Source organism: Centropristis striata, chromosome 18 (genome assembly GCF_030273125.1).
Source record: "Centropristis striata isolate RG_2023a ecotype Rhode Island chromosome 18, C.striata_1.0, whole genome shotgun sequence".
NCBI lineage: Eukaryota > Metazoa > Chordata > Actinopteri > Perciformes > Serranidae > Centropristis > Centropristis striata.
Window position 1 is genome coordinate 23,718,816 of NC_081534.1, and position 27,864 is coordinate 23,746,679.

General features: G+C 37.6%; 1 protein-coding gene across 1 annotated transcript; it reads left to right on the top strand.

The window, feature by feature from the left end:
- Positions 1–424: 424 nt before the first annotated feature.
- LOC131991349 (disks large-associated protein 2) lies at positions 425–27,864 on the top strand. Its single transcript, XM_059356733.1, has 8 exons — positions 425–501; positions 5,269–5,325; positions 13,286–13,644; positions 16,682–16,767; positions 17,190–17,596; positions 18,121–18,212; positions 20,720–20,872; positions 25,948–27,864. Exons 3-8 carry the CDS (start codon positions 13,474–13,476, stop codon positions 26,161–26,163), a joined length of 1,125 nt encoding a protein of 374 aa, XP_059212716.1. The 5' UTR covers positions 425–501; positions 5,269–5,325; positions 13,286–13,473; the 3' UTR covers positions 26,164–27,864.

Genomic DNA, 27,864 nt, shown 5'->3' on the forward strand with positions numbered 1-27,864 from the left:
GACTTTTGAAAACCATAGTTTAGCCTGCATTTGTTAGCTTATGCTTATTTTGTTAAAAGAATGAAACCAGTATGTGATACTTTTACTTTTTTTTTGGCTTATTGTGGTGTTTCTTGTGAATTTTTCATTTACAACTTTTATTGGCCTTATGTATTTTTCATAAATTGATATAAAACAATGGATTAAAATGTTTATGATGTTTATGTTTATGGTAATTTAAATGGAAAAAATGGGGGTCATAGCTTTACAATGGCATCCAAAGATGAAACTGATTTATAGCTTAAGTAGTATTTTTGTACCCATAGTGAGTAGTTTACACACTTAAACACACCGCAAATACACAGCATGGGCCAGGCAAAGTGTCTTTTACTTTGACCCTCTCAATATGCATTGCTTTTCTACTAAGCTATCACCTTTTTGTTTTTGTTTGTTTGTTTTATTTTTCCCTTTTTCCCCCCATTTTAGGCGTCCGTAGCTTAGCTGGGGGGCGTAGAGAGTACGGTAGGTCTGGTAGGGAAACGCTTTATTCTATCTTTTTTTATATGTTGTTAATACAGTTTTCCATACATTTTGTCTGACTCATTAACATTTTCCACGATAGAAAGATATATCATAAGTTGAAAATGCTGTCATACTCACTAAGTATGTATAATACATTTAAATGTTTTCATCTGTTTCCACATTGAATCCAGTGGAATTTTCAAGATTATGTACTTGTACCGGATATTACGTCCAACAAACCAAAATGACAAAAAAAAGAAGAAAAAAAAGAAAGAAAATCAGCTGACTACTGTCCCACATGTTGGCCATGTGTTAGCACACTGGCATTTTATACAACTGCATTTGAACAGAGTAAGACACAAGGCTAACTGTTCCATTTAAAATCTCTTCTGCACAACTTGAACATTTAACTGAAATGTGCATGAAGCCTTTTACTAAGTCCATAAAATGATTTATTTGGTTTGTTTTGATTTGTTATGATTTACATTACTGTTCTGTTCAAATTCATTGGTATTATTAGTGATTCACCACCCCCTTGCTTTAACCATTGTATACATTTTCTTTAAGCGTACAGAGGGGAATAAAATCAGCACACAGCAGTGTGCCTTTATTGTAACTGTCCTAGCATGCAGCAAGGCCGGTTATGACCAACATAACAGCTTTGTTCTACAAACCAGCACAAATCAATGCCGCTTTTAGTAAATATGATCAATCAGGTTTTTGTATTCAAATTGTGGGGAAGCCACAGTTGTGAATAAAAATACCTTTTCAGATGAGTATTCAAGTCAGTGGCTTTAGGTAGTTGTGACTTTGATGCTGATGTCATTTTGATTCGCTGATTGATCAGCTTTCTTATCTCCAACATCGGCTTTAAGGGAAGGACATATACTACCAATACATACACAGAGTCAATTTAAAAGGTGGTGGGTGATGAATTTAACGTTAAAATGATCACATGGTTGCAGATTCTGGTTGAAGTAATTGAAACATGGGACTTCGCATGCATTCTACACAAAATACTATACTCAAGTCAGATATATTGTGCTACATTTTACATGTGTATCACTGGTTATTGGCTCCATGAGTGGTCTAAGTAAGTAAGTTTAAACTCAGCTGCCATTGCTATAATATAGCAAACCCAAATGAATGGCCCCATTCTCAGCAAGGCTAATGAATGTTGGTACCCAATGGTCTGTCAATTTTTTTAATCTGCCCAACACTTGTTCAAAGCAACATATTATAAAAAATATTAAAGATTTGTTCAGATTCAGATCCTCTATGGATGGATCCTAAAGTTTTTGGTTAACCTAGTGTCACCATCAGGTACATGCACACTCCTGACATGTACATTTTGGACATTACTGTAGTGCCACTTCCTCAAAAATCATCTTTTCACAGACAAAGTATTTTTAACGGGCAGCTTGCAATTACATTTGCTCAGCAGATTAAGTTCTTCAGGATGGGGAATCCCTGTTTAATTTGAACAACTCTTTATCTTTTCTTCTAATCCCAACTATTGGTAGGGCTCTAACAATAACAATATGGTTTATATGTTTTTTGTTTTGTCCAACACTTGTGATTATAGAGTCAATGAAATGTACAGCTGTTAGAGGCTGCTAGTGGGGTTTTTTGTTGAAGTTTTATTTTTATTATTTAATAATTCTGTAAAGGCTGGAGAAAGTTAACTTTACTATGGATTCATTTGGAATTATATCCACTTCCTCATCACTGGGGCAATGGCAGTGAAAAGGGAGTTTGTTGAAATTATTTTTTCAGGCCATTGATTTGTAATGGTTTGTTGTGATAAATCATACATAAAAAGGTTAATCCACCTTGCATCCATGGGGGCATCACCACTGTATGTATATATGTATGTGGCTATGAACAACATGCTTGTTTTATTGTACAGCTCTTGAAAAAAAAGGGCTACACAAACCAACTTTTTCAATTTTGTAAATCCAGCAGAATCAGCTGGAATTCCTGACCAATACACACCCTCAAGTCCTGCTAGTTGTCCAATGTCAAATCACCCATCCATCCATTCATCCATCCATCCATCCATCCATCCAACCATCCACCCAACCATCCATCCATCCATCCATTTATAGATCCATCCACTCATCCAAATTTGCTAACCACCAGTGCCATACTCAAGCTCAATCCTAGACCTTAGAAAATATCTTTACAATAGTCGGGTCAGGTACAGCAACAGTGATGGGGAAAAGAATAAATTCCCCTTAGTACAAGCTGTTTTTTAGCAGACATTTATTTTGGCTTTTATGCATACTACCGAATGCCATTTAGGTGAGCAGGAAAACATTTTTTAAAAGTAGATTTTAGACAATTTCAGTACACAAGTGAGATTTAATTTGTATTTAATCCTGGAGTCTTTAATGAAATAAACATCTCATTGATGCAATGTAAGATCTATCTTAACAACCAAATATATATTTTTTAGGTATATTTACATTAAGGATGTGCACAGCAACAATCACGCTATATTAGCTTCAGGAGAAAAAAGTTTGAGGAGGCTACATGAGACATTTTTATGGCTATGTACAAACCAAGCAATGCTTTCAACTTGTTTGTCCATTTTCAGTTGGCACTTAGTGCTATCTGCTGTGACAGCCAGTAGAAATTTTTTTTGAAGAGAGAGACAATCATTCGAAATGCAACTTCAAAAAGCTGTAGGCCAGGATTTTTAGGCTTTAGTCAAACAATACATAGTGAGATGTCACATTCACGTTGTTGCATCTTCAGCCCCCATGCTCATGTATGCAGCCCGTCAGTCATTGCACGCCATTAAACCACAATCCACCCTGACCTGAGTAAGAACAGCATCTCACCAGCCTCTTTGCCAGTCCACAACTATGGCAAGAACAGCCTCTGGCACAAATGGAGGGAGTCGGACGGAGGAGAAGACGCAGTCAGAGCTTTTACAACGATTTTTCTGAAATTTAACTCTTGACCACAAAGGAGCAAAAGGTTTGAGGGGCGTTGTTCAAAAATCATGAGAGAGAAGGTCTGTTTCATATTCTCTGCACCAAAACTTTTATGAAATGGGTCACACTTTATATAAAGTTCATGTAAGTACCACAGTTTTGTTGTAGCCTACCTACACATTCAATCTCAAATATTAGCTGCACTTATTGTGTTCACATGGCCAAGTGCGAACACAATAAGTTCATATAATTTAATTTTAAAGTGATTATCCATGATCATAATTATTTTCAAAGTGCAGCAGTGTACTTGCACTTTATGTAAAGTATGGCTTAAGCTCATGCAAACAAATACAAAGGTGTTTAAAGGCAGTAAACTGGCTATAAATATACTGTAGTGGTCATACCCATTCAGTACAAGATTTTAAAAAGTGGGAATATGAAAAGTGGAACTCCACATGCTGCAGTACAGCATGCAACTATACTGTTGCATCACCAGAGGCAGTCAAAAAAAAAAAGAGATAGAAAAATAGACTGACAGACTGTCTTGCTTTTCCGTTTAAAACATGTTCTTTGTCTGGGTCTCTCAACACATTTTGTCTGATTTTCTTTGTTTCTCTTCTGTCTGAACCTCATTTCTGTTAGATCTACAAAATTGCCACTTAACAAAGAAGGAAATCTTCCTATTTAAGCTCATGTTTGTGGCATTTTCCTGCAGTTGTGGAGATGATAATTCAGTAGATGATTTTAATGATTGTCTGTGTCTCTTCTTCTAAGTCTTTGTCTGTATATGACTTTTTTGGCCTTATACTCCAAAAACTGCAACGGTCTGTGCCTCTCTCAGGAGACACACTGTACTGCTACTAAAATAAAAATTTAAAACTTTTTTACCCCATTCAAAAACTATTAATTGGAACAATCTAAATTGGTTTTATTAAATCCTGAAATTTGACTTGATGTTTACATTTTAATGGTGTCTGTTCTGTGTGTTTTATGTATTACAAGATAAGGTGTAGCTGTCTGTTTAGATTTTAGATGATGCATGTTTTTCATGCCTGATAAGTAAGGATTGATCTTTAGATATTGATACTTGATGGACACATAAGGGCAATGCAGATGGGCAAATTCCTAACAACTTTGATTCTTAGGCACTATAAGACATATTACTTTTTGCTTCCCTTATTTTATTGTGATTCTATTGTTGGTTTTAAAACACAATATAATGTTTCTGGACAACATTGGTGGCGACAACAAAATCAAAAGGAAACAAGTAAAAAGTCTACACAGATATATATATAAATGCCCCTGGCAATACATTTTGTTATCAGATTCAAGAAGGTAAAAGCACCTCTTGGAGAATTGTTGCCTGTGAGCATTGCCCATCAAGTTGCAAGTGTCGTCATTAGAATGTGTGCATTATGAGACAGAAACACAGTAAAAGCTGGATAATCAGTGTTACCCAGAATTTTTTTTAAAACCCACCCCTCATTGCATAGTTAAGCAGTGTTTGAATTTGTTACAGTAGGATTGTAAATGCAGCTTACTCATATGAAATCAGTATAGGCCAAAAGTACTTTAGGAAAAATTATGTGACCCATTTCTAACACTGTAAATTCAGCACATCTGTGTTTCTATCTACCCCTGCCTGTTACTGGCTGACTTAACAACAGTATAAGCAATAAGAAAACATTGTGTAAATATTTTATGACCTTTAGACCTCTTGCAGTTAGTTGTGGTAGGTACAGAAAGGTGATTCACTGTAGGTGTGCATCAGTGTGTTTGATACCTGCATTTGTTCTCTCTAACTGGTACTGCTTGCTCCTTGCAGGAATTCAGTTTCGTCTCCCTACTTCCTGCAGTGTGGACCGCGCTCATCCACCTCCAGGTACCAGTTTGTCTCCATCTCTTCTCTTTTCTTTCATACGAGCTCTTATCTTTGCAAACTACGTTTCAGTTGCAGTCATACATCCATGGGTGTGGTAAAGGGGGTACGGTTCCTTTTGCTACTTAAAAAGAAAGAAAGAAAGAAAGAAAGAAAGAAAGAAAGAAAGGTTAAAAAAAGTGAATCCCTTCCCCTTCCGGTAGACTAGTTTAGACATACAAATTTAAAAGTTACTATGTGAAGCAATTTACATGTATTAATCGCTTTGTATTGCCAATGTGTGAACAGATTGAAACATAACTTAAAAACTGAGACCTTCCCAGAATTTCTCAGTTGCCAATAACAGCCTGTGGACTGATTTGTATGTAAAGGACTCGGGGCAGTTTTGCCAGGAAAAACCAAGGGATGTGATTTTTCTGCACACTCCCGAGAGCCTTGCCTCTCTTCAGCTCGCCTACAGCGTCAACAGTGTACAACTTTAGCTAACGTTAGAAATCAGATCCGCCGACGCCAAAAAACGACTAGCACACACCAAAACACAGAGAACACAAAGTCCCCGCTAACACAGAATCAAAATCTAAACCAGGCAAAACCCATCTGGCCAAATGAGGATGTGGCAAATGTTTTGGGGAACAACTAAGGTCAATGCAGGCAGAACCTTCGAGTCACTGAGGGAGCTTCTTTGGTTTCAGGTATCAAAACCGACCCAAACTGGACAACTTTACAAACCTCTTATAATAACATGATGCCAGTCAATGGCTTTCAGTCTCATGAATGTCACATCACTGTTTTGGCCAATGCCCAGAATGATTGCTCCAAAGCAAAAGTAACAGGATGGAGACTGCATTTAACAAGGAACACTGGTTTCATTAGTAACAAGTCCACATAGCACCTTTAACAAGCAAATGTTTCACTTTCCTGTATTGTCTCCTTGAAAAAACTATGTTGAAAAAATGAAAAACTCACCTTTTGGAAGTTAGGCTTGAAAGGTGTCTTTGTAAAGCTTGATTGTTTCCGGAGGAGGGCAGTTGTAGTATAGCTAACTCTACCGTTACCTGGCAACAAATTCCCAGTTAACTTAGCTAAGTTAAAAATGAATACCAACGATACACGAGCTAACCTAAACTTTTACATTTATCAAAACATCCATTAAACCTGTTAAAACGTGTCGGCAACAGTCCCTTGTTCGCTCCTATGTAACGTTATTTCCAACTTATACGTAAGTCTTCATTTACTACAAAATACGGCTAATAATCTTGTTGGTCGCCAATGATGCTGGCGCCGTTAACGGCTTTACGATTAAAATAACGTTATGTCAACATATGAATACGTTCATAAAATCGTGTCGTGTCGCTCCAACTGCACTTCTCCGTCCCATTCTAAGCTCAGCATGTTCCAAACACTGATATTCCCCTTGTTATAAAATTACTTGTGGTTACTAGTTAACGTTACGCTATCATTACCTTGGTTGCACGAACGTAAATTACCGGTTTGTGTGAACTCTGCTGCCGTTTCATTGACGCTTACGTAAACGTAACATTAACGTCAAACGTAAACCACACCGTCAGAAGTTGCGTGTATTAAAGCTGGCTGTACATGTTGGTGTTATGTATAACAAGGCGAGCCGTCACCAGGACAGAAGAGAGCGCATCCACGGCAACGTGTCAATAAAGTTATATATAACGTTATATAGATAGAAAAGAGGACGTTTAGCGGTTTGGTCTCATAACTTTGACCCTTTCACACTATATTTTCACTTAATGACAGTTTATTTGAAAGTTTTGTTCAGTAAAATGTCTTGTTCAGCGTTTGGTTGGACTAACAGACACTCCAAGGAGTCGCTGCTCAGTTTTCTGAGGTAAGAAAGATACATTTTGTTTTTGTTTTTTTGCTAGCCAAAACTAACATCCCAGTTAATGCTCCAGTTAATGCTAACTTGAATTAGCAGCGGCTTCTCTCAGTCGGGTTGCCGGTGTAGAGAGGCTGTAGTCAGTGTCGTCAGATCCCTCGCGCTCCGCCACAGTCCAATTATGGTCTGCTCCGCGTATCGGAAACATGATGGCGATGCAAGATGGCGATGAGTATAACGCTGAACTCGAGGCTTCCAACGGGCAGTCCACAAACCAATGGGTGACGTCACGGTGACTACGTCCATTATTTATATACAGTCTATGTGTATAACACACAAAATGAATGAATGTTTGGGGATATTTATGAACAATAATGAGCATGCCAACTTCGGATTGAGTGTCTCACCAAATACATTGGGTGAGTGATGTAGCTAGCAAAATATTCAGAATATAAACAAAGATTTTTGTTGGATCATTACTTCCATCAGCATAATTCAGTCGACCTAAATATGAAGTTAATAATCACTCTTCCAACAACAACATAAAAACAAGATTAAACACATTAAAAGGAACTTGAATTTGACTAATGTACAACTAGATTGACAATTAATTGTTTAAGTACTTGCCTATTTCTAGCTTTTCCTGTTTTATATCATATTAAACTGAATATCTTTAGGTTTTGGTCTGACATGTTCTTGGACTTAAAACTGGGATTGACATTTTTTATTTTTTTCTGACATTTTATTGACCAAACGATAATCAGCAGATTAATTGATAATAAAAATAATATTTAGTTGCAACCCTACTCTACACTGGTTTTGCAGCTGTGTTCTGCATACCTCAGGCAAAAGTTACATTTTAAGTCCAGTTCTTCCTTAAACTATGCCCAATCTTAAAGGCACAACGTTAAACAACTATAGATTTGTGGGAGGGGTAAAAAAGTAAAGCTGAGACTTCTTCTGAGTAATTAATTCAAATGTATTAATGTATTAATAGTGTATAAAATGTCACAAAATTGTTATAAATAGCCCATCATAAGATCCCAGAGCCCAAGGTGACCATGTGTTTAACCAACAGTCAAAAACAGAATGATAGCCTATAAAATAGAGAAAAGCAGTTAATCATCAAGTTTTGATCCAAATTTCCCTCCGGGGATCATTATAATATTTCTTATTCTGATTATGACTCTAGTCATTAATGATTGATATACAACTTAAACAATTGTGAGTGTCAAAGTAGTCATCAATCAATTTATTACACTAATTGTTTAAGCAGTTGTCTGCTGATCCCCAAACGCTCTGATATGATAAGCCTTGTCATGCACACTGTTGATTCACTGTGAGTGTTGATGAAGTTAGAAATGACAACAGGGAGTAGATTGGATGGTCAGTGACAGAGAGGAGATTATATGAGGATAAACTGTACGTAGGTTGTGTTCCTGCTTCTGAGCTGCAGGGAGTTTTGAAGGCAGAGACAACCAGGGTCCTCACTGTTTACTTGTAATACTACAAAAACATTTAAGCAGAGCAGCAACACTATTTTATAGCATGATATTCAGGTCCATTTAGTCTTGGCTGAACCTCCTGTGTGTGGGTCTGTTTACTGAACTGCCCAGTGCAGCAGTGTTAAACCAAACAATCAAGTTAAACACAGCCAGGCACAACTGACTACACAAAGGACGGGATGTTTCCCTGGACTATATTAGTCAAACGACATAAAGCGCTGGTATTTCAGAGGAAAATCTGCCGTACAGTAGGCATGCAAATTAACTTTGTCAACGAAAACACTTTTCCTCAACTTGTCCTTTCCATTTGCATTTTTTAGGTGTGTTCAAGAGCTCCTACTGTATGCACAACATTATTAAGAATGTTCTTCTTTTACATTTGAATTCCCAGTGTGATTTTTCTTTAACGTCAGTACATAACACCTTGACCTTTGATTTTAAGGAACGTTTGGATTGGTTTAAGTGAGTTTGTATGGACGTTTTATCCATAGTCAGTGTACTTTTACAGTAGTTTGACAGTAGGTGGACAGCACTTCTCCAAAACTGGAGGAGCAGTGAGGAGTATCAGCACAGAAGCCAAGCAATATCAGTTTTAGTGTATGCTATATTTATAATATTTTCACAGCTTTACTTTGCCGTCAGACAGAATTGAAGCGGTTACCTAGTCTCTCATCAAAGCCACCAGACTCCATTGACAAAAACAGTAATTTTACCTCACATAATACAGGAGTTGCTAGTCTGCTTTCACCGCTATTTTTAAGTTTTGTGTCACTGTGTGACTTTGGTGTTTGATTGGGTTAATTCGGTATCGCTAAAGTCACACAATAACGCGAAACAATCTGAAAGGTCAAGGCAGGGGTAGAATAGCAATTCCGGTGTTCTGCAAAGCACAATTATTGTTTTTTATCCATGAACTTGGGCGGCTTTTACAAGAGCACTGAATGGATTCAGTCCGCCCGACATAAACTTAAACAGGGCTGTCTGGTGGAAGGGTAAAGCAGTAAAAAATATTCTATATAGAGAGTAAACCCAAACACACTGGACCTTTTTTCAGGTGGCTAAAATCTGTGTTTCTGCTGCTGACCCTGTCATCAAGCATGCATTGTTGTTCTGATAGTGTCAAAGTGAATCAAGCTTTTTTTTCTAGCTTTGGGGCAAACAAAAGATTCGCACCACACATAGCACTTAAGTCAGTTATTACTTCACCAGGTAGGGAGAATTTTGACTCTGTATTTTGTTCAAATTTGAAATTAGATTCTTATTGGACGCTTGAGACACTCCTCAGTCCATGACCGACACTTTTACATATGATGACTATTAGTACTATTATTACTCTATTACTATAAAGTGAGCATTGGAGCTAGTTAAGGTTCAGAACTTCACTCTTAACTACTTTAGAAAATGTTTTATTTCATCTGTAACCCTGCAACATATTAATTACGTTTATCATTGATTCTGAATGGAACATCTAACGTAACTTTAGCCGTCAAATAATGTAGTAGAGTAAAAAGTACATATCCCCTCTGAAATGTGGTAAAATAGAAATATAAAGAAGCATATCATGAACACTGTAACTATGAATTGTACTTAAATATTGTAGTAGACGTACTGAGCTACATTCAGCCACTAAATAGAATTACATACACCATACTATTCTGACTCAGTGGATTATTCCAGCACTTCTCACATAAGCTCCTGATATTCTAAACTATTATAAAGAGATAACCTAAATATAAGGATGCTGCACAAATGACACAGACACACATGAAGATACTCACAATTCACAGGAATGAAGAAATTCCTTATCTTAATCCACTGACAGAATCCAGTATTGCCCAGGTAAAGCTCTTAGGGGACTATATACAGTCTATAGGGGGACATCTGGTGTCCAGTCAATGTTATTGCAAGACACTGTGATGTGTTTTCCAGTTTTTCAGATTGAATAGGGCGATTCTTTCAGAAGCCTATAATGTGGTGATATGACAGCCCAGGAGAAGGCAGTAACGTCTTCACTAAACAACATTAACCTCAGCAAATAATTGTGTAATCACACCCAGAACATAAATGTAGATGTATGAGGCAACAAATGTGTTTTAAATGTCAATCCATTTAGGCAAGTGTAAAGTATATGAATGAACTGCAGAGTAACTGCGTAATGCTGACTCAACTTTAAGTCTGATGAAAGGCTGATTTAAAGTCTGATCATTACCCTACTGAGAAAGTCACATTCATTACTTCTGCAAAGGACAATGTGACTGTTCAATTGTGTTTGTTTGTTTGTTTGTTTCTCACTGACTTGGTGCACATCCCTCCTACTAAGTCTGATGTTTGAGACTCTGTGACCTTTTCTCTAGCGCCCCCATTAGGTCAGTTCTGAAGGAAACATTCTCCTGACTCATTGGTTGTAAACACACAGTATTTGTTGTGCGCAGGAATGCTTTTAAGGGGGAAAACCTTGTTTGTGACATTTTCATGGGCGCATTAGCTGATAATAGAAGATAATAGGTTTTGTTGTTAGCTTAGGTAACATGTACAATGTTTCATCTCGCCAAAGGATACAGGATTACCAGGGTCAGCAACTCGACCATTTATGTAAAAATATAGGAATGAATATATTGTACTGTTTATATTATACATTTTGACTTTGGGCCAGGAAGGATCTCTTTGGTTAGAAGGTCAGGTTCATTCACATATCTTGAAAAAGATTATGAGGAATCAAGAGTATGTTTATATCACTTCTTTTACTACTACAATTTTATGATCAGTAAGATAAAATATATTGCTTTAAAAAAATAAATGTAATACTAATTTGTGATTTGTTAAAATCATTGAAAAGTGAGAATATTTTAGAAAAGCCATGGACTTGAAATTATTTCACATCTTGATGGTTGTCTTAAACAATCGTGACAAAAATCAAATGGGTGAACTGACTTTAATGTGTCGTATTAGCAAATAAATGCAAGTTAACCACAAGAAACACAGATACTGGCGGTAGAGAAATAAAGAGGATTGTGTGACTCAATTTGTATCTGGTACCTTGCAATCTGTACCATTTTCAGTTTTGAGAGTCAGTCAGATGGGTAGAATGTGTAAAAATAGAACGTGTGCAGTTGCGTACTGCTTGAGTCACCGTGCTCTTTTCATTTTGGTATCCACCCACTGTGTCTTGCAGAGCTGCAGCCCCTTCAAGTTGGAAGGAAGTCAAGTCTATGACTGGATTTAGCTTAACAGAGTTCCCTGTGGCTTCTTATTTCTTATTGCACTTAATTACCTGTAATCCAGAGTGGTTTGTTTATGTGTGTGTGTGTGTGTGTGTGTGGGGCTGGGCTCTGCCTGCACCTGTTTATGCCAATACAACATGTGTTAGGTAAAAAACAACAATCTGGCTTTATTAATAAATGTATTGAGTATGAAGAATATTTTATTATAGAACTTTATAAAAGCTGAAATTAACAGGATACTTTAAAAGTGAAGACAAAAGACTAAATCAATTGATGAAAAGCACTAAAGAGGTGAATAATGTTATTTCACTCTAAATCATTTACTGACTTGAAACAATCAACTGACATGATAAACTCATTATGAGAATGTTTACTGAGATAATAAATCAAGTGAGAAGTAGCGTGGTTTCCTTATCGACTTACATACAAATAGACTTCTTTTTGCAACCAGTGGAGGCCCCCCTGCTGGCCATTAGAAAGAATGCAGGAAGAAGGCACTTGCGTATTGTCTTCCCCTTTCAGAACCAGAGGGTGCCACTTTTGTATTGCAGTTAGAAATTCCAGTACTGTTGCAACACTAGGAGTGAATGAATGAATGCTTATTACAGGACTCACTTAACACAGATATACTTGTAAAGAAATTTGACCTAATCTTCTTCTTACAGTGTCATTTTTTTTGTGATTCATGCCAATTATAGGTGAAATATTGAAATAAACTCATGAATGGACATTGTGGGTATTTACCCTCATATTGGACATAAACCATTATGCTCAAGATGTGAAGGAACATTGTTTGGATTTTTTTTTTAAATTGTCAGCCAGACTTGAATGAAGGGATGCTATCTTCTTAAATTTTGAGAAGTGACACGAACTAACTCTAGGCCTATGTATTACAATCTCTTTTTAAGGTAAATCTTCATTTAGCATGTTTAAAAAAGTCCATGAAAATGATGATGAGCAACAACATGTGAAGTCAGTGTTTTATCACAGCCAGAAAAAAAAGATATCCAGCAAGTGCAGCTGGTACATTTCCAACTCTGCTGTGAGGTCCATCTGGATGGATTACCATCAGATTTTCATTTGCACTTAAAAGAGCAAATCTTTCCCATAATCCTTCATTGCACCTCCCTAATAAACACAGACATATTACAAAGCTGCTGTTCCTTTTCACCTTACTGACATTTCCCTTGCTTTAAGTGCTTAATGCCCTGATGCCTAATCTCCCATCATGCTATGTAGCTCTTCTTATCACACACTGTGTGATACAGGTGAACTGCAGCTCTTGGCTCTTGTCAGCTTTTGGCCACATTTTCATTCTCATGTTTTATTTTATCCTCTACCCTTGTCTTGCCTTGTCCTCGTCCTCTCATCCTGCTTGTGCTATCCAGCGGTATCATATCCTCCCAGTTACAAGAAGACTCCACCTCCTGTGCCCCCGCGCACCACCACCAAGCCTCTTATCTCTGTGACAGCCCAGAGCAGTACAGAGTCCACCCAAGATGCCTACCAGGAGGGCAGGCACCCACGGGGCGGTCTGTGGACCACGGATAGCCTCGGCCGTCCAATCTTCAGCTCCATGGACAGCCTGGACAGCACCAAGGCGGTCACCATGGCCATGGAGTCAGCAGCAGGCAAGAGGCATGCATCTTTGGGCAGCCACAGCTCCGTCCAGACATGCGACAAAGCAGTGCTGGTGTCCAAGGCCGAGGAGTACCTCAAAACCCCACGTTCCTCTATCGGGATACAGGTAACGGCATAACTGACAGTGACACTCAATTTGCTGCTCTCTTTGTAGTCACCACACTCACTATCCAGCCCTCATGCTAATTACACCGATCTCATCTGTCTTCTTCTACCTTGTCTTGGCTGAAAGGATAATTCCTTTTTTCTCATTTTGATATTCAGAGTATTAATATGTATGAGAACTGTCCTGTAAAATCTAGTCACAGTAAAACCATCTCTCAAGGCTCTGACCGAAATCACTCTTAAAGGTACAGTTCACCCAAAAATCAAATAATACATATTTTTCGTCTTACCTATAGTCCTGTTTATCCTGTTTTTTCATGAAATATTGTCTGTAAAGATGTCTGCCATCTCTTGAATATAAAAGAACTGTATGGCACTTGCATTGTGGTGCTCAAAGCCCCCCAAAAACACATTTCAAAAACTCAACAGCAATGTCAATGTATAAGTGGGCCATTATTTCTGGAAAGAGACGTTGCTGTTAAGTTTTTCAAATGTATTTGTTTGAGCAACACAAGCTGAGTGCCATCTACTACCATAATACTCGAGAGAAGGCAGATATCTTTACAGATGATACCTCATACACATACCAAAACATTCTAGACTGATAAATAGCACTAAGGGGGAAAAATTGCATTTTTGATTTTGGGGTGAACTGTCCCTTTAAAATTGTTTCCCAAAGTGCTGTATGTGACCCAATTGTAGCCCTCCAAAACATTTTGTGCAACCCCCCTAATGTGACAGCACAACATATTTTAATCTTCCACTGTCCATATTAATAATTTCACTTTCAATAGTGTACAGTTAATAGACCACTCAGCTACTGTGTGACACTGCACCCCTAACAAGCATCTCAATTGGCTCAACTGGCTCCCTAAATTGGTACTTTGTCATCAAAACTTTGAGCACCCCTGCTCTAAATCCACCTAACACACCAATGCTACCAACAAAGAACACGATAGGCAACAATAGTTGCTCCAATTGCATTGCAGTCATTGCACCATTGGATTATTACATGACAAGAGGATTATGTTTCTTTATTGTCTCTATGTCCACATCCCCTGGCACACTCAGCACAAAATGTTGGCACAAAAAAAAAACTACACATGCAAATTGGCTAATCTTGTCATTTTTTTGGTACTACAAATTCCCAAATGTACCAATCTGTGTGAAGTACTCTACAAGGTTTTGGAGGCTTGTTGACCTTTACAAGTGTCAGGCTGTATTACATAGACAAGGGCTTACACAAAGGCAGCAGTAATGAAGAGAAAAATGAGAATCTCTCTTAGTCTCTTTGTTCTAGTTTGTAATCTGGGTGCTTAACCTGTCAAGTTGTTCTTGAGCTTGCGGAAAGCACTGGCCTGATCGTACAGTATTAAAGCCCATATTTAAACAAGTAGCTCCACTGCAATATAGGGATTCTGCAATGTGTGCCAACTGTCCGACTAACTTAGGTAGCTCCTGCCTTGCCTGAAGGCAAAAGTCCCCAATTGTAAGCTCCAGGTTGGACGTAGCTGTCTGTGTGGACCATGTTGTACCTGCTTTTCGCTCACAGACAGCTCTTGTGGGTATGGCTGAGCGTGGTGTCCAAAATAATTGATGGTCTTCTTGCAAAAGCAGCTGTTTAGAGTGGATACAAACCCGCCACGTCCCAGAGTTCCAGCTAATTGAGGTACTAAACTCCAGGATAAGGTTAAACCTATTCTGGTCTTCATTGACATCAATGCAACTACCCACACTGCAGTTGTACAAGCTGGTACTGATTACAGCATGTTCAGCCAATCAATTAAGCTGCAGCTGGACGTTCAGAACTTTCAAAGACACTAAATTGTATCCTGCAGAACATGTGTCACTGTATATCACTGCAAACTGGTCTTGTTTATCATTCACACCAGTTCACTACAGTTGTACCACCTCTTTTATGGTTCTTGTTCAGCTCTTAAAGGACATCTGTTAGGTTTGAGCAGCATCTTTACAGGCCTATACATATAGATACAGATACAGGCCTATATTTCCAGTAGTTCAAGTCAAATAGCCCCAACAAGTATACAGATGCATATAGATGGACATACTTTTCAGAGGCAAACATTTCCATATTAAACATACTTTTTTATAATTCGTCTTTTGTAATATTACATTTTTTTTAGACACTGAATTTAGGTCTTGATTAAATGTAAGCCATAATCATTATAATTAGAAGAAATGAAATAAACTAAGACATTAAATGTTTCAATCTGTGTGTAATGGATCTATATAATGTGTTATTTCCACTTTTTTAATTTAATTACTGACATAAATAAACTTTTCTATGATATTCTAATTTATTCAGATACACCTGTATGTGTAAAATAAGCAGTTTTACACTGTTTTACTGAAATGTGTGATATTTATCGGGCCGATAATTCATCAGCTGATAATGTGAAATTTATATTATATGATTACAGTAATTATATTATAGCAAATAAATTATTGACTGATAATATGAAGAAAAATTGCTTTCATAGACTTTGCATCAACACACTTTACAGTAGGTCAATTAACACAAATTAAGTTTTATATTGACATGCCTGGTTTTCTAGATTATGTCAAAGCAATTATTTTGTTATTTTAGGCACAATGTTGTATAAAAAACAGATTATTTTTTACGAAGTTATCACAATGTACTTCACTAAAAAAATATTTATAATGTTCTTTGTTTTTGTTGTGTTACCACTAGTGTTGTCAGTGAGATCCGGTTAGGTCAGAGTTATGAAATATTGTACATGACAAGCAAGTTACTATCGGAATCAGCTAAAAAAAAAAAAAATGTCATAGCTATGTATCCATAGCTGTTTTCAATCAGAACACCCACCAAGTATATTGTTAGCTGAAAGGCAGAACTAAAACTTAGATGCTCTGTGAAAAGTAAGAAAGATAGTCACTATACAATACATTTCTAAATGTCAAGCTGTCATTTTGAATAGTAGATTTGTGTGTCGATGTTGTGTCTGTTCGTGTGAATGATGATGATTTGACGGTGTTCTGTTGTCTGTATTTACCAGGTGGAAGCTGTGACAGACTCTGAGACTGAAAGTAAAGGCCTTCCTCAGTTCCATTCTATAGGAATCCAGGTGGAGGATCACAAACGGTATGTGGCTCAGAAAGAAGAGACAAAGCAACAAGCTGTCTATCCAATTGTACCGCAAATTTCAACCAAATTTTGATAAAAAACCAGCAAAAGAAATTACGAATTACTGCTTGTTTCCTTCCACTACTGTTGGAGTTGAGTCATTGAGATAAGGAGTAGGTGGTGCCAGTTCTCTAGTGTGAAAACTAGTCTTTCTTTTTAGGCTTTTATTGATACACCACTATATCTGCCTCAGCCAATCGTTCATTTTCTTTTTGTGTGATATTTCAGGATTTTGCCTTTTCTCTGTTTGTTTTACGCAAAAAATTTAAAATGTGCAGAAAAACAGGTGGATGAAATGCACCGAGTGTCTATAGTCAAAGTTGAGTACATTCAAAGTTGCATTTTTTGAGCTACTGTACTTCTAACTCATGCATTTCTAGGCACGGGAGGTTCAAGCGCTCCAACAGTGTGACCACTGCAGTACAAGCTGACATGGAGTTGGAGGGCTTTCCCTCCATGGAGGACAAGGGCCTGCAGTTTGGTGGCGGCTTCGGTCGCCACTCCGAGCCCAGCACGCCCACGCAGTATGGGGCCATCCGTACGGTGCGCACACAGGGCTTGTTTAGTTACAGGGAGGACTACCGACCTTCCAGCGGGCCCCCCAGCCCGCAGCCTGAAGCATGGCTGGTTGAACCGAGTCTGGAGAGCACCGAATCGGGCCGCGTGTCCCCCATTCGCAGGGACGGCAGCTGGTTCATGCAGCTCCTTCACAATGAAACCAAGCGGCTGGAGGGATGGTGCAAAGAGATGGAGAGAGAAGCGGAGGAGCATGACCTGACGGAGGAGAGTGAGTGTACATTCTCATCAAAGCGGGGGCTGCTTTTGTTGTCTGAGGTCTATCTTTTCTAGAGCTGAAGAAATTCTTAGTCAAATAACCCTTTTACTATTCCATTAGTTGATTTTATCAAGTTTCTCTATGTAGTGTCATGTAAAAGCACCACTTTAAATCTTGTGTTTAACAGAGATGTGCTTAAAGGTTTCTTAGAAATGAGTCATTTAGCATGGAAAAAAGCATAAAGAAAAGACTCATCGTCTAAAGAAGTCTTATTATTTTATGATATTTGCTCTGTAGTCTTTTCTTTATGTGCAGTATGTATAACACTACAGGCAAAGTGAACATTCACAGTATTAGCTGTCATGTTGACGATGAAAACACAGAATCGTGAGAGGCGTTTTGTGAGCAGATTGGATCCTTGTGAATGACCGTCTGAAAGACATCGCTCACCATGTTAGCCATTGCCAAGCTGTCAGGGATAAAACCAGAATCTCTCCTTTTCTCTCTCCCTTTCTCTCTCTCTCTCTGTCCAACAGTCCTAGGAAAAATCCGGAGTGCAGTGGGAAGTGCTCAGTTACTAATGTCTCAAAAGTTTCAGCAGTTTTACTGGCTATGTCAGCAGAATCTGGTGAGTAGCATATCTGTTGTTAACAAGAACACTGTATCGACCTGCGTGTTGTTAATGTGCGACATGGAAGAACACAAAAGATCAGGGGGAGACTTGTTGATGGGCTTTTCATCCTCAGAGCTCTGAGAAGGTGCTCGGCCTGACGCGGCACTTGTGTGCCTTCCAGAAATAGACCACGGAGATCAATAGCGAAGCAGTCCCTCTGCCGCTATTGACCCCACAGTAAACGAAAGGGGAATTCCAATAGGAAGCAGCACCTGTGCCGAGGCTATCCATTAGTGCACGGAGGCAGCAGTTTGAATGGGATCTCGGAGTTTGAATAATGGACTGCCAAACTGTCTCACTGTTTAGCCCTCATGTCACGTCGACTGGAAACTCATACCTTTTCTAATGCTAACTATCCACAGAGTCAGCATATATCAGAGGGTGATAGTGTCATGAGCTGGAATGTTTCTGCAGATACAGTACAGAGCGACAGAGAAAGAGACAGGCAGGCACTTAATCACACCTTACCAAAGCGTAGCTAATTTTTTTGAATGAAATGCAAAAACCTTGTGGAGGTGGTTGAAAAATCTGCCCGGTCTCTCACTGCCTTGTGTTGTTTTTGTGTGTGTGAGTGCCTTTTGGTGTGTGTGTCTTAACTCGGTGTGTTGCTCTCTTTTGGATGGTTTTGGGCCGCACTCTCTCGCTCTCTCCCCATAGATAATGGGATGATGAATTAAGTCTAACATTGGTAGTGACAAGCCTTAGATTGCCCTGAGCTTTCAGACGTGTCTGAATGAGAGAATGACTCTGTTTTCCTTCTGGACGGAGGGGGAACTGCATGATGTGTCTATAAAAAGCTCCAAACGTGCTTTGAAGTTTGACTTGACAGACCTTTTCTTGGTCTGAGATCACATTCATTCTGTGTTTGCTGTCTGTGGTAATGAGCACATCTGTTCTTGAGACGACTTGTGGTTTGCAGTTGACACGTCGGCCGACTGCAGGGATCATGAACAGCAATGCACCACAGAAATGCAGCAACACTGAGCACCAGATTTTTGTCATTTAAAACCTCACAGAATAGAAATAACTTAGCACAATTACAATAGAATGGATAACATTGTTTTATATTCTATAAAAACACCTGTGCTGACAGTAATTCATGCACATGCAGTGTTGAAACAACTCTAAAGAGGGCAAAATAATAAAATTTCCCTGCCCCATGCATTTATGCATATGACCATAAAAATGACCTTTAATAATTATTGATCATCGTCGTTGCTACAGCAGACAATAGGCCAACTCTGCTGCTATAATAAAGATGCAGTGAAATGCAGTTAAAGGAGTCAGTTGAGGTTATGAACCAATGTTGGAGCTGTACTGCCACACAGTGGTGGGAATGATGAAGTGGCCATGTTAGTCCTAAAGCAAGTTGTAGTTTCAAACATACAGGTGCGTCTCAATACATTTGAATATCATGGAAAAGTTCATTTCCAGTAGTTCAAGTCAAACAGCCCCCACCAAGTATTGAGTCATATAGATGGACATACTTTTCAGAGGCCAACATTTCCATATTTAACATACTTTTTAAAATTGGTCTTTTGTAATATATACAGTATATATATTTTTTGAGACACTGAATTTTAGGTCTTCATTAAATCTAAGCCATAATCATTATAATTAGAAGAAATTAAACAAATTAAGACATGAACTGTGTCATTCTTTGTGTAATGGATCTATATAATGTGTTATTTCCACCATTTGAATGGAATTACTGAGATAAATAAACTTTTCCATGATATTCTAATTTACTGAGATGCACCTGGAGATTTGGAAGATGTAGTGAAATATTCTCTCTCTTTCTGATCATTTAGAGAAGCTATAGTCTTTCTGTTGCTTTTTAATTTAAGTTAAGTATGATACAGGTGGTTCAGGACTTAAGGTTAAGTTTTTTTCATGTTTTGTTCATTGCTTTTATTTTCTTATTTATCCTTAGGTTTTTAAGCACCACTTTTTTAGTAGATATTTTTTTAAGTATGAACTGAACAGAGCATATTTAATTTTAAAAAGTGCCATTTTGGCGTTTTATCCTTTGCTGTTTATCTAGCAATTAATTTGGGAGATTACTTTTTAGATATTAGAAAAAAGAGCTGACCTGGACCCTGATGTTTATGGTGAGTTTCCTGCACAAAAAACATTAAAAAAAAGGCAAAAGGAGAAACTTTAGCCAAGTGAATAATCGAGAGTTGAAATAATCGGATTAATTTAAAAATTAACGGATTTTGTTAACTGAGGAGCCAGGCTCCCTTCATTTACAGTCTTTACGCTAAGCTAAACATATTCATATTTAGTGTATAGACATGGGTTGCATACATTTTCAATCAAATCAAATAATACAAACAAGTGCTGAACCTGTATTAAGTGTGTTTATGTAATTGGTATTCAATAATCTTGCACATAACAAAGACAAGAAATAATTTAATTGAAGAAAACTCACCACATGTTGCACTCCACCAACTCTTCAGGACCCCAGTGCCATGCCCAGACCCACATCTCAGGACCTGGCTGGATTCTGGGACCTCTTGCAGCTTTCCATCGATGACGTCACTGCCAAGTTTGATGAGCTGCAGCAGATCAAGAGCAACCAGTGGCGGCTGGTGGAGAGCCCAGAGAAGAAGGTAAAAATGGGATCCACAAGCTCATAATAATTAGCCTTAATGGGCTCCAAATGAACCACATGAGGAAACTACAGTAACACCATTTGCCTTCCTTTTTAGGCTCGTGACCAGCAGGAGGTTAATCATTCTTATCATAACACTGCAGGGACGATTTTAGAAGCAGGTTAGAAGGCAACATTGGTTCTGCCAGACGGCGAGCAGCATCCTCCAAAATGTTTTCCTATAATTTAAAAAAAAAGGTTGTTCTCTGGAATAAATTGGGACTTGTTTTATCAGTCACATTCCTTATATTTTAAGTTATCACCTGCTTTTTTTTTTGCTGTTGTAAAATCATGAACAATGGCTCTTGAAGAGAAACTTTGCTGATTTTCAACCAGCTTTGTGATCGCAAATGTGTCATCTGTGATGTATACTGCATCATCCATCAGATTTCTGCCAGCCAATGAACAGTGAGCATTGTGCAGTGGCAACATGGAGTGAAACCAAACACTGTATACACCCAATAAAACAAAACTGGTCTAAAATTGGCAACGTCAAGTCAATTGCTTAATCTGGCTTGATCTAATCGTTTTCTGTCCTCCGTTTATGACTACAGAACAGGTGAAAAAACATTTTGACAGGATAGTCTTTCTAGTTTTTAACTGCGAAAAAAGGTGGCAAAAAGTTTTGTCAGGTAAAATAAAATTTTATACTCATTTTAGCCGCAATACCTTGTGTTTAGAGTGCATTGAAGAGTTAAAACTCATGAAAGCTTCGAACTTGGAGTAAAGGTGCACTTCAGCCTCTTGTGGCCAAAATGAGTATTGCAACAAGAAACTAAAATACATAAATGAAGAAAGGAACATCAAAACATTATCCTGTCAAAACCTCTTTTATTATCTGTTCTCAAGCCATAAACACTTGAGACAAAACAATTTAGATCACACTTAATAAAAAAAAAAAAAATCCACCCTTATCTCTCAGGGCTTCCTTCGTTATACATTCATGGAAAACATATTAGACCACCCTTGTTTTATTCAATTTCTTGTTCATTTTAATTCCTGGTACAACTAAAGGTACATTTGTTTGGACAAATATAAAAAAATAGCTCATAAGAGTTTAATTTAAGAGCTGATATCTAGCCATTATCTATGGTTTTCTTGATATTAACCAAAATCATTATATAAAAAAACATGGAAAATGGCTAGATATCAGCTCTTAAGTTAAACTCTTATGAGCTATTTTTGTTGTTATAATCATATTTGTCCAAACAAATGAACAAATAATTGAAGAAAACAATGGTCTAATAATTTTTTTCCATGACTGTATATGAACGGTCAGTAAGATTTGACATAATTAATATTTTTTATTATCATTTATATTGTAAGTCTTTGGTAGCATTTAAAAACAAACTTAATTTCACAGTATGTCACAGTACAAAATAAAAATAAACATAAACAGTTAAATTGGCAATAGCCTTCATCTGAAATAAAGACACATTTGTAAGAGTGGTGCTTGTAGAGCTGTATTTGTAAGAAGCACATTTAGATGGTAATGTGCTTTAGAGATAGACATGCTCCTTCGGGGCACTTGGGTAATTATCTTCATGCTACAGTTGTAGTTGTAAGAGAGTTATTTACCTCCAGCAGTTAACAGGCACATTGCAAGCTCCATGAAGCTGAGCCCAAACAGTGACACAGATGCTCCGCACTGGGCTTCTCTCCTTCAAGGCAAGCGCCGTTTTACACTGACACCCGCCTGCCGAGCAATCAGAAAAGCTTGCCTTGTGTTCAAAAGTTTTTCTATATCGCTGTGTTCAGATTTGTAGGCTGCATGTGTGAGTTTTTACTGACTTTGTTAAAGGTGATGTTGTTGCTACATAATCATTTTACAGATTCTGTGTTTCCAGATGCCTTTTTTTCCGGGTAACATGAAAGTGTTATTGCTAAATAAATATAAAACACCTCAGAAATGGTGAGAATTCTGATGATGAATTCTCATATTGGCACCTCTGATGATGGTGGAATTTTTTTTAAGCCGTTTGTGTTCTCACATGCTCTCGGAACAACAGGCTGTGATACCAAAGATGAGGCAAAATAACTTCATTTTAGAGATCTGTCTATAATGCACACATGTATCCAAGAGTCCATACATTAAAGGCAAAACCTACAGTCATTGAAAAAATTATTAAAGCATTGTTTCCTTCATTTTCTTGTTCATTTTAATGCCTGGTATAAATTATAATAAAAAATATGAATTATGTCAAATGTTACTGACCATTCAAATACAGTCATGGACAAAAGTATAAGACCATTGTTTTCTTCAATTTCTTGTTCATTTGTTTGGACAAATATAATGATAACAACAAAAATAGCTCATGAGTTTAATTTAAGAGCTGATATCTAGACATATTCCATGGTTTTCTTGATAATAACCAAAATCATTATCAAGAAAACCATGGAAAATGGCTAGATATCAGCTCTTAAATTAAACTCATGAGCTATTTTTATTCTTATTATTATATCTCTCCAAACAAATGTACCTTAAGATATATCTTCAATTAGTGTATCTAAAGCTGCAGAACAGTGTTGAATGTATTTTTTTTTTCAACATTTGAAGCTGAGGTATTTAGTTTTTCCAATGAAGCGTTGAATGCCTGACATCATGTATTACAAAAAAAATTAAATTCTCGAATCTTGAATCTCAAAACCCCAATTTGATGTTTTTTCCCCTTTAATCAAATTTCTTTAATAAATATAAATACATGTTATGCTACCACAGCACTGCAATGTTAATACAGGTGTTTGCCTCCCTTTTTGAGCAGTAAACAGATTTTGAATGCAGCGAAAAAGGGGGGTTAAAAGGCTGAACTATCCTGTCAAAAGGCAGAGTATTTTGCTATAAAAAATACATTTTAAAAATGTTTTATTATACATTTTGTCTTTTGGACTTTACAAGGCTCTGGAAAAATGTTTGGAGTCTGAAAGCAGCCACCACTGGAATCTAATTCTACCAATAGTTTAATACTAATTATATTAGTGTAGGCTAATCTTTATCTGCAAATTGTGCAGAGATACTGGGTTTAAACAGAAGGAACAGACACTTAAAGAAAAAAAATCCGCACAGCATTCGCATGTTGATTTAGTATTTGAATGTCAACATTACGAATGAAACTTCCCAGCTCGGAGTTATCCATTACAGCCCTGCTCCAAAGTGAATAAAGCTCCTATTAGCATTAATTTATCTGCACAGATTGAACATTTATCATTTTCTGCCCAATTTACTTAAGAAATTATTGCCTCTCCTGCAGTGTTTCATCTGCTGGTTAGTGGTGCTTTTTAATTTTTCCCCTTATTACCCACAATTATGAGTTCTGGTACAGAGCTGAATAAAAAGTATTTCTTGTTGTTCCATAACCAGATAATATACATAACCAAACTAAATAAAATAATCTAAAAAACGTAATTATTAGTATATCTATATATGCCTAAACATATAACATTGGTGCATACTTTATATTATCTGGCACACATAGCCTCCCAAACCATAGTTTGAGCTATAGACCTTTCATTAAGATTAGGGATGGGAATAATCAATCGATGATCGATTAATGGTCATTAAGAATTTGGTTGATCACATGGAATTTATCACACAGAAATACAAGAGTATTAATTTGAGCAAAACTAGCTTACCGAATCAAACCTTGCTAGCATGAATTACTAGGTTAAATATAAATAAACATATTTAAACACAAAACACACTTATATATGCAAGATTACTGTGAAAACTAACCTCATGCCTCTTCAGGGGTTAAAACATAAAACATTGAACTCCTTGGCATTATCTTTACAGTTTAATCTCACTTGAGTTAGTTTTACCATCGACAGGAAGTCTCTTCGTCCTTTCAAAATAAAATTGTCCGTCATCAAAACAGGCTTTTGCATAGTACTGTATATATATACCTTTTATTTTGCCCATATATGCATGTTTTGTATAAAAACATAGCGATTAATTGACGTTAACATTATAGATGCTTGAGTTGGCAGGTTTCTTCCAACCACCCATCCCTTATTATTACACTATTTTATTTGAACTGATCCCCTGTCAATCAACTTGTTTTTATTGCTATAATAATTACAGTGTAACTCAGAGAGCACAGACCTCCGCCAAGGCCAATGTTGCATGCATGTGTTGCATTCATGAGCTTTTAGTTGTAATATAGAAACAACATGGATTCTACAAAGATTTGTTGTATTATTGCTCAGAGCCTTAAAACTAAACATTGAAAGTCATTTAATGTATTTGCATGACAACAAGGAATAAAGGAAACAGATCAGGTGAGCCATGACATACGGTCGGGGACTAATTTTTTTTATTATTCTGACACCACACGAATGCTGCATAAATGCGCAATATCTCAATGTTAACGAAAGTGAAAAATAATGCCGTGATTGATGAGACGCACTCCAAAGGTTGTGGAGTTCTCCCTTGGCCCATGCTATCGTCATCATGAAAATCGGGCCAGTAGTTTTTCCCTAATCCTACTGACAAACACACAACCCAACAAACTCAACCAAAGAATCCCATTACCGCCCCGGAGGCGACGACTGCATTACAGACGCATATGATAGCGGCTAACTAGCCACCACGAAAGGAGCACAGGAATATTAGCATCGACTATGACTAAATTGTTATTCAAAACAAAATTGACAACTAAAAAAACGCTTGAACATAGTGTCATTACACGACTGCCATGATCAAAATGCTGACTTGCATACTTACTTACATACTTTAGTCATCGCTGCTGAAAAAGTTTGCCGACCGGCTTTAAACTTGGGTGACAGGTTATGTGGGGGATGCTGGGAAATTCCTAAAAAGCCTTTCCTTTCAAGTGTGGTCCTTTTGGAAGCTTCATTTCAAGGGCTACGTATACGCCTTGGACCTAGCCGTTAACCCAAATGAGCATTGAGACAGCCCTACCCCTCACATGTACATGCAAAAAACCAGCGGAGAGGGAAAGGCTAGGGGTGGTTATGGGATTCAGTCTTAACCTCCGTTTGTTTGCCTTGTTTAATCGTGTCATTCTGTGTTTTAAGGAGCGGAAGTGGCCACCGCCTCTGCCAAAGCGGCCGTCCAAGGGGCGTGGCAGCATAATGCGAGAGCGCTCTCTGGACCTTCAGGACCGCCAGCGACAGGAAGCCCGCAGACGCCTCATGGCTGCAAAACGAGCAGCTTCTTTCAGACAGAACTCAGCCACAGAGAGGGCCGACAGCATCGAGATCTACATCCCTGAAGCCCAGACGAGGCTTTGAGGTCCACGGATTCATCCTTAGCTCCTCTTGTACCACCTCCACCCAACACCAGCTCTTGGCGTCACGTCATGTCCAGCCTGCTGTCATCATCTGTCACCGCTCGTCCACGTTTTCATCATCTGTCGCCATTCTCTGGGCTGTCCTTTACTGAAGCTACACTAGGCAAGGGTTGTAAATGAATCATTTTTCTATTAGCTTAAAAGACAATAGGGAACAACACCCCATCTTCAGGTGAGTCAGGTGTGGACGGCCGTTTTCTCAAAGAAAGTAATGCAGTTCAAAACTGAGAAAACTGGACACACCAGCGTTAGACCTTTAGCCTCTTTCCCTTTTGGTAAACTGATTAAAGAACTGACCCCAGGCCAGCTGAATTGGTAAGCCACTAACGTGAAGTTGCCCAGTGTAGCTTTAAATCCATAAGGTTCTGCACAACGAGAATGAGCCCCAAAATATACATTTCGCCTGGTATTTATTTCAGCAACATAAATTCAAGTCAGTGATTCATTTGGTCATAGCCATTACTGTTAAAACTCACCATGGTTGCCATTACCCCACTGTGAGTAATGGTAATGCTATACTCGCCACATTCAAATGGAAACACAAAGTGCAACTTTTCTAGAGTTTCTCACCAGCAACAATGGTCTTGGGTGAAAGCACCCTGTGTGAAGGGACAGCGGCAGCGGAAATTGAGGTTTTTCACAGTGATGTATATTTGCAAGAAAATAAATATTTTAAAAAAGTAGATTATTATTGTTTAACAGCTGGAAAGAATACAAACTAGGGCTGTATCTATAGCAGATTTTTACTCCGCGCTTATTGTGTGACCGAAAGGATTTGAGATAACAAATACTGTTGTAATATGATTAGAAAATTTTAAAAATAAATGAATGAATGAATGAATGAATGAATGAATAAATAAATAAATAAATAAATAAATAAATAATGTTATCAGTTAAATATATTAAGTATAATTAACTTTCTTTATTGTGTTTTTTTTTGGCAAATTAACTCAAAATATAAAAAAGAACAATTACATTTAATGTATAGTGACAAAAGTGACTTTATGAATATAAGATAATTTCCACTATATTATCATTTGTGTATTATTAACATGTCATAGTCATGAACCCTTATACAAGGAAAATAAATATTTTTGATGAGATTCAAACTTGTTCAAACCCCTTGCCTTTTCTGTGACGGTGGCTAAAACCTGGTACCTCGGTTGATCGATTTCCTGACAGTTTGTGGTTGAAAAGTCAAAGTGTGACAGTATAAAAATGTTCGACAGCGTGTCTGAGGTGCTGCACAACTCTATCACCCATCCATCTTTGACCAGGCATGCTGCAGCTGCTGACCAGTGTTGCTGAGTGAGATCTGAAAATAAGGCTGAAAAAATCCTCGACCACCATTTCAGCATTTACCCATCCCCATTCACGCAGTCCCATGCCCTCTTTAGGACTATACATTTTTAAAGCTATGTACGTTATTTGCTGCTGGATACATTTCCATTGCAGAACAAATATGAATTATTAACAAAAAGACAGTTTTGCGCAGCCTGGAAGAGGTGACTGTATCGAACAATGCATTTTGCACCTTATAATATTCATGTTTGTATTTCCAAGGGAAATGTAGTTTATGAAGCTCATGTGATATTGTTGCAGTTGAATTGCAAGGACAGATATGGAAAATTTACTACAGAAT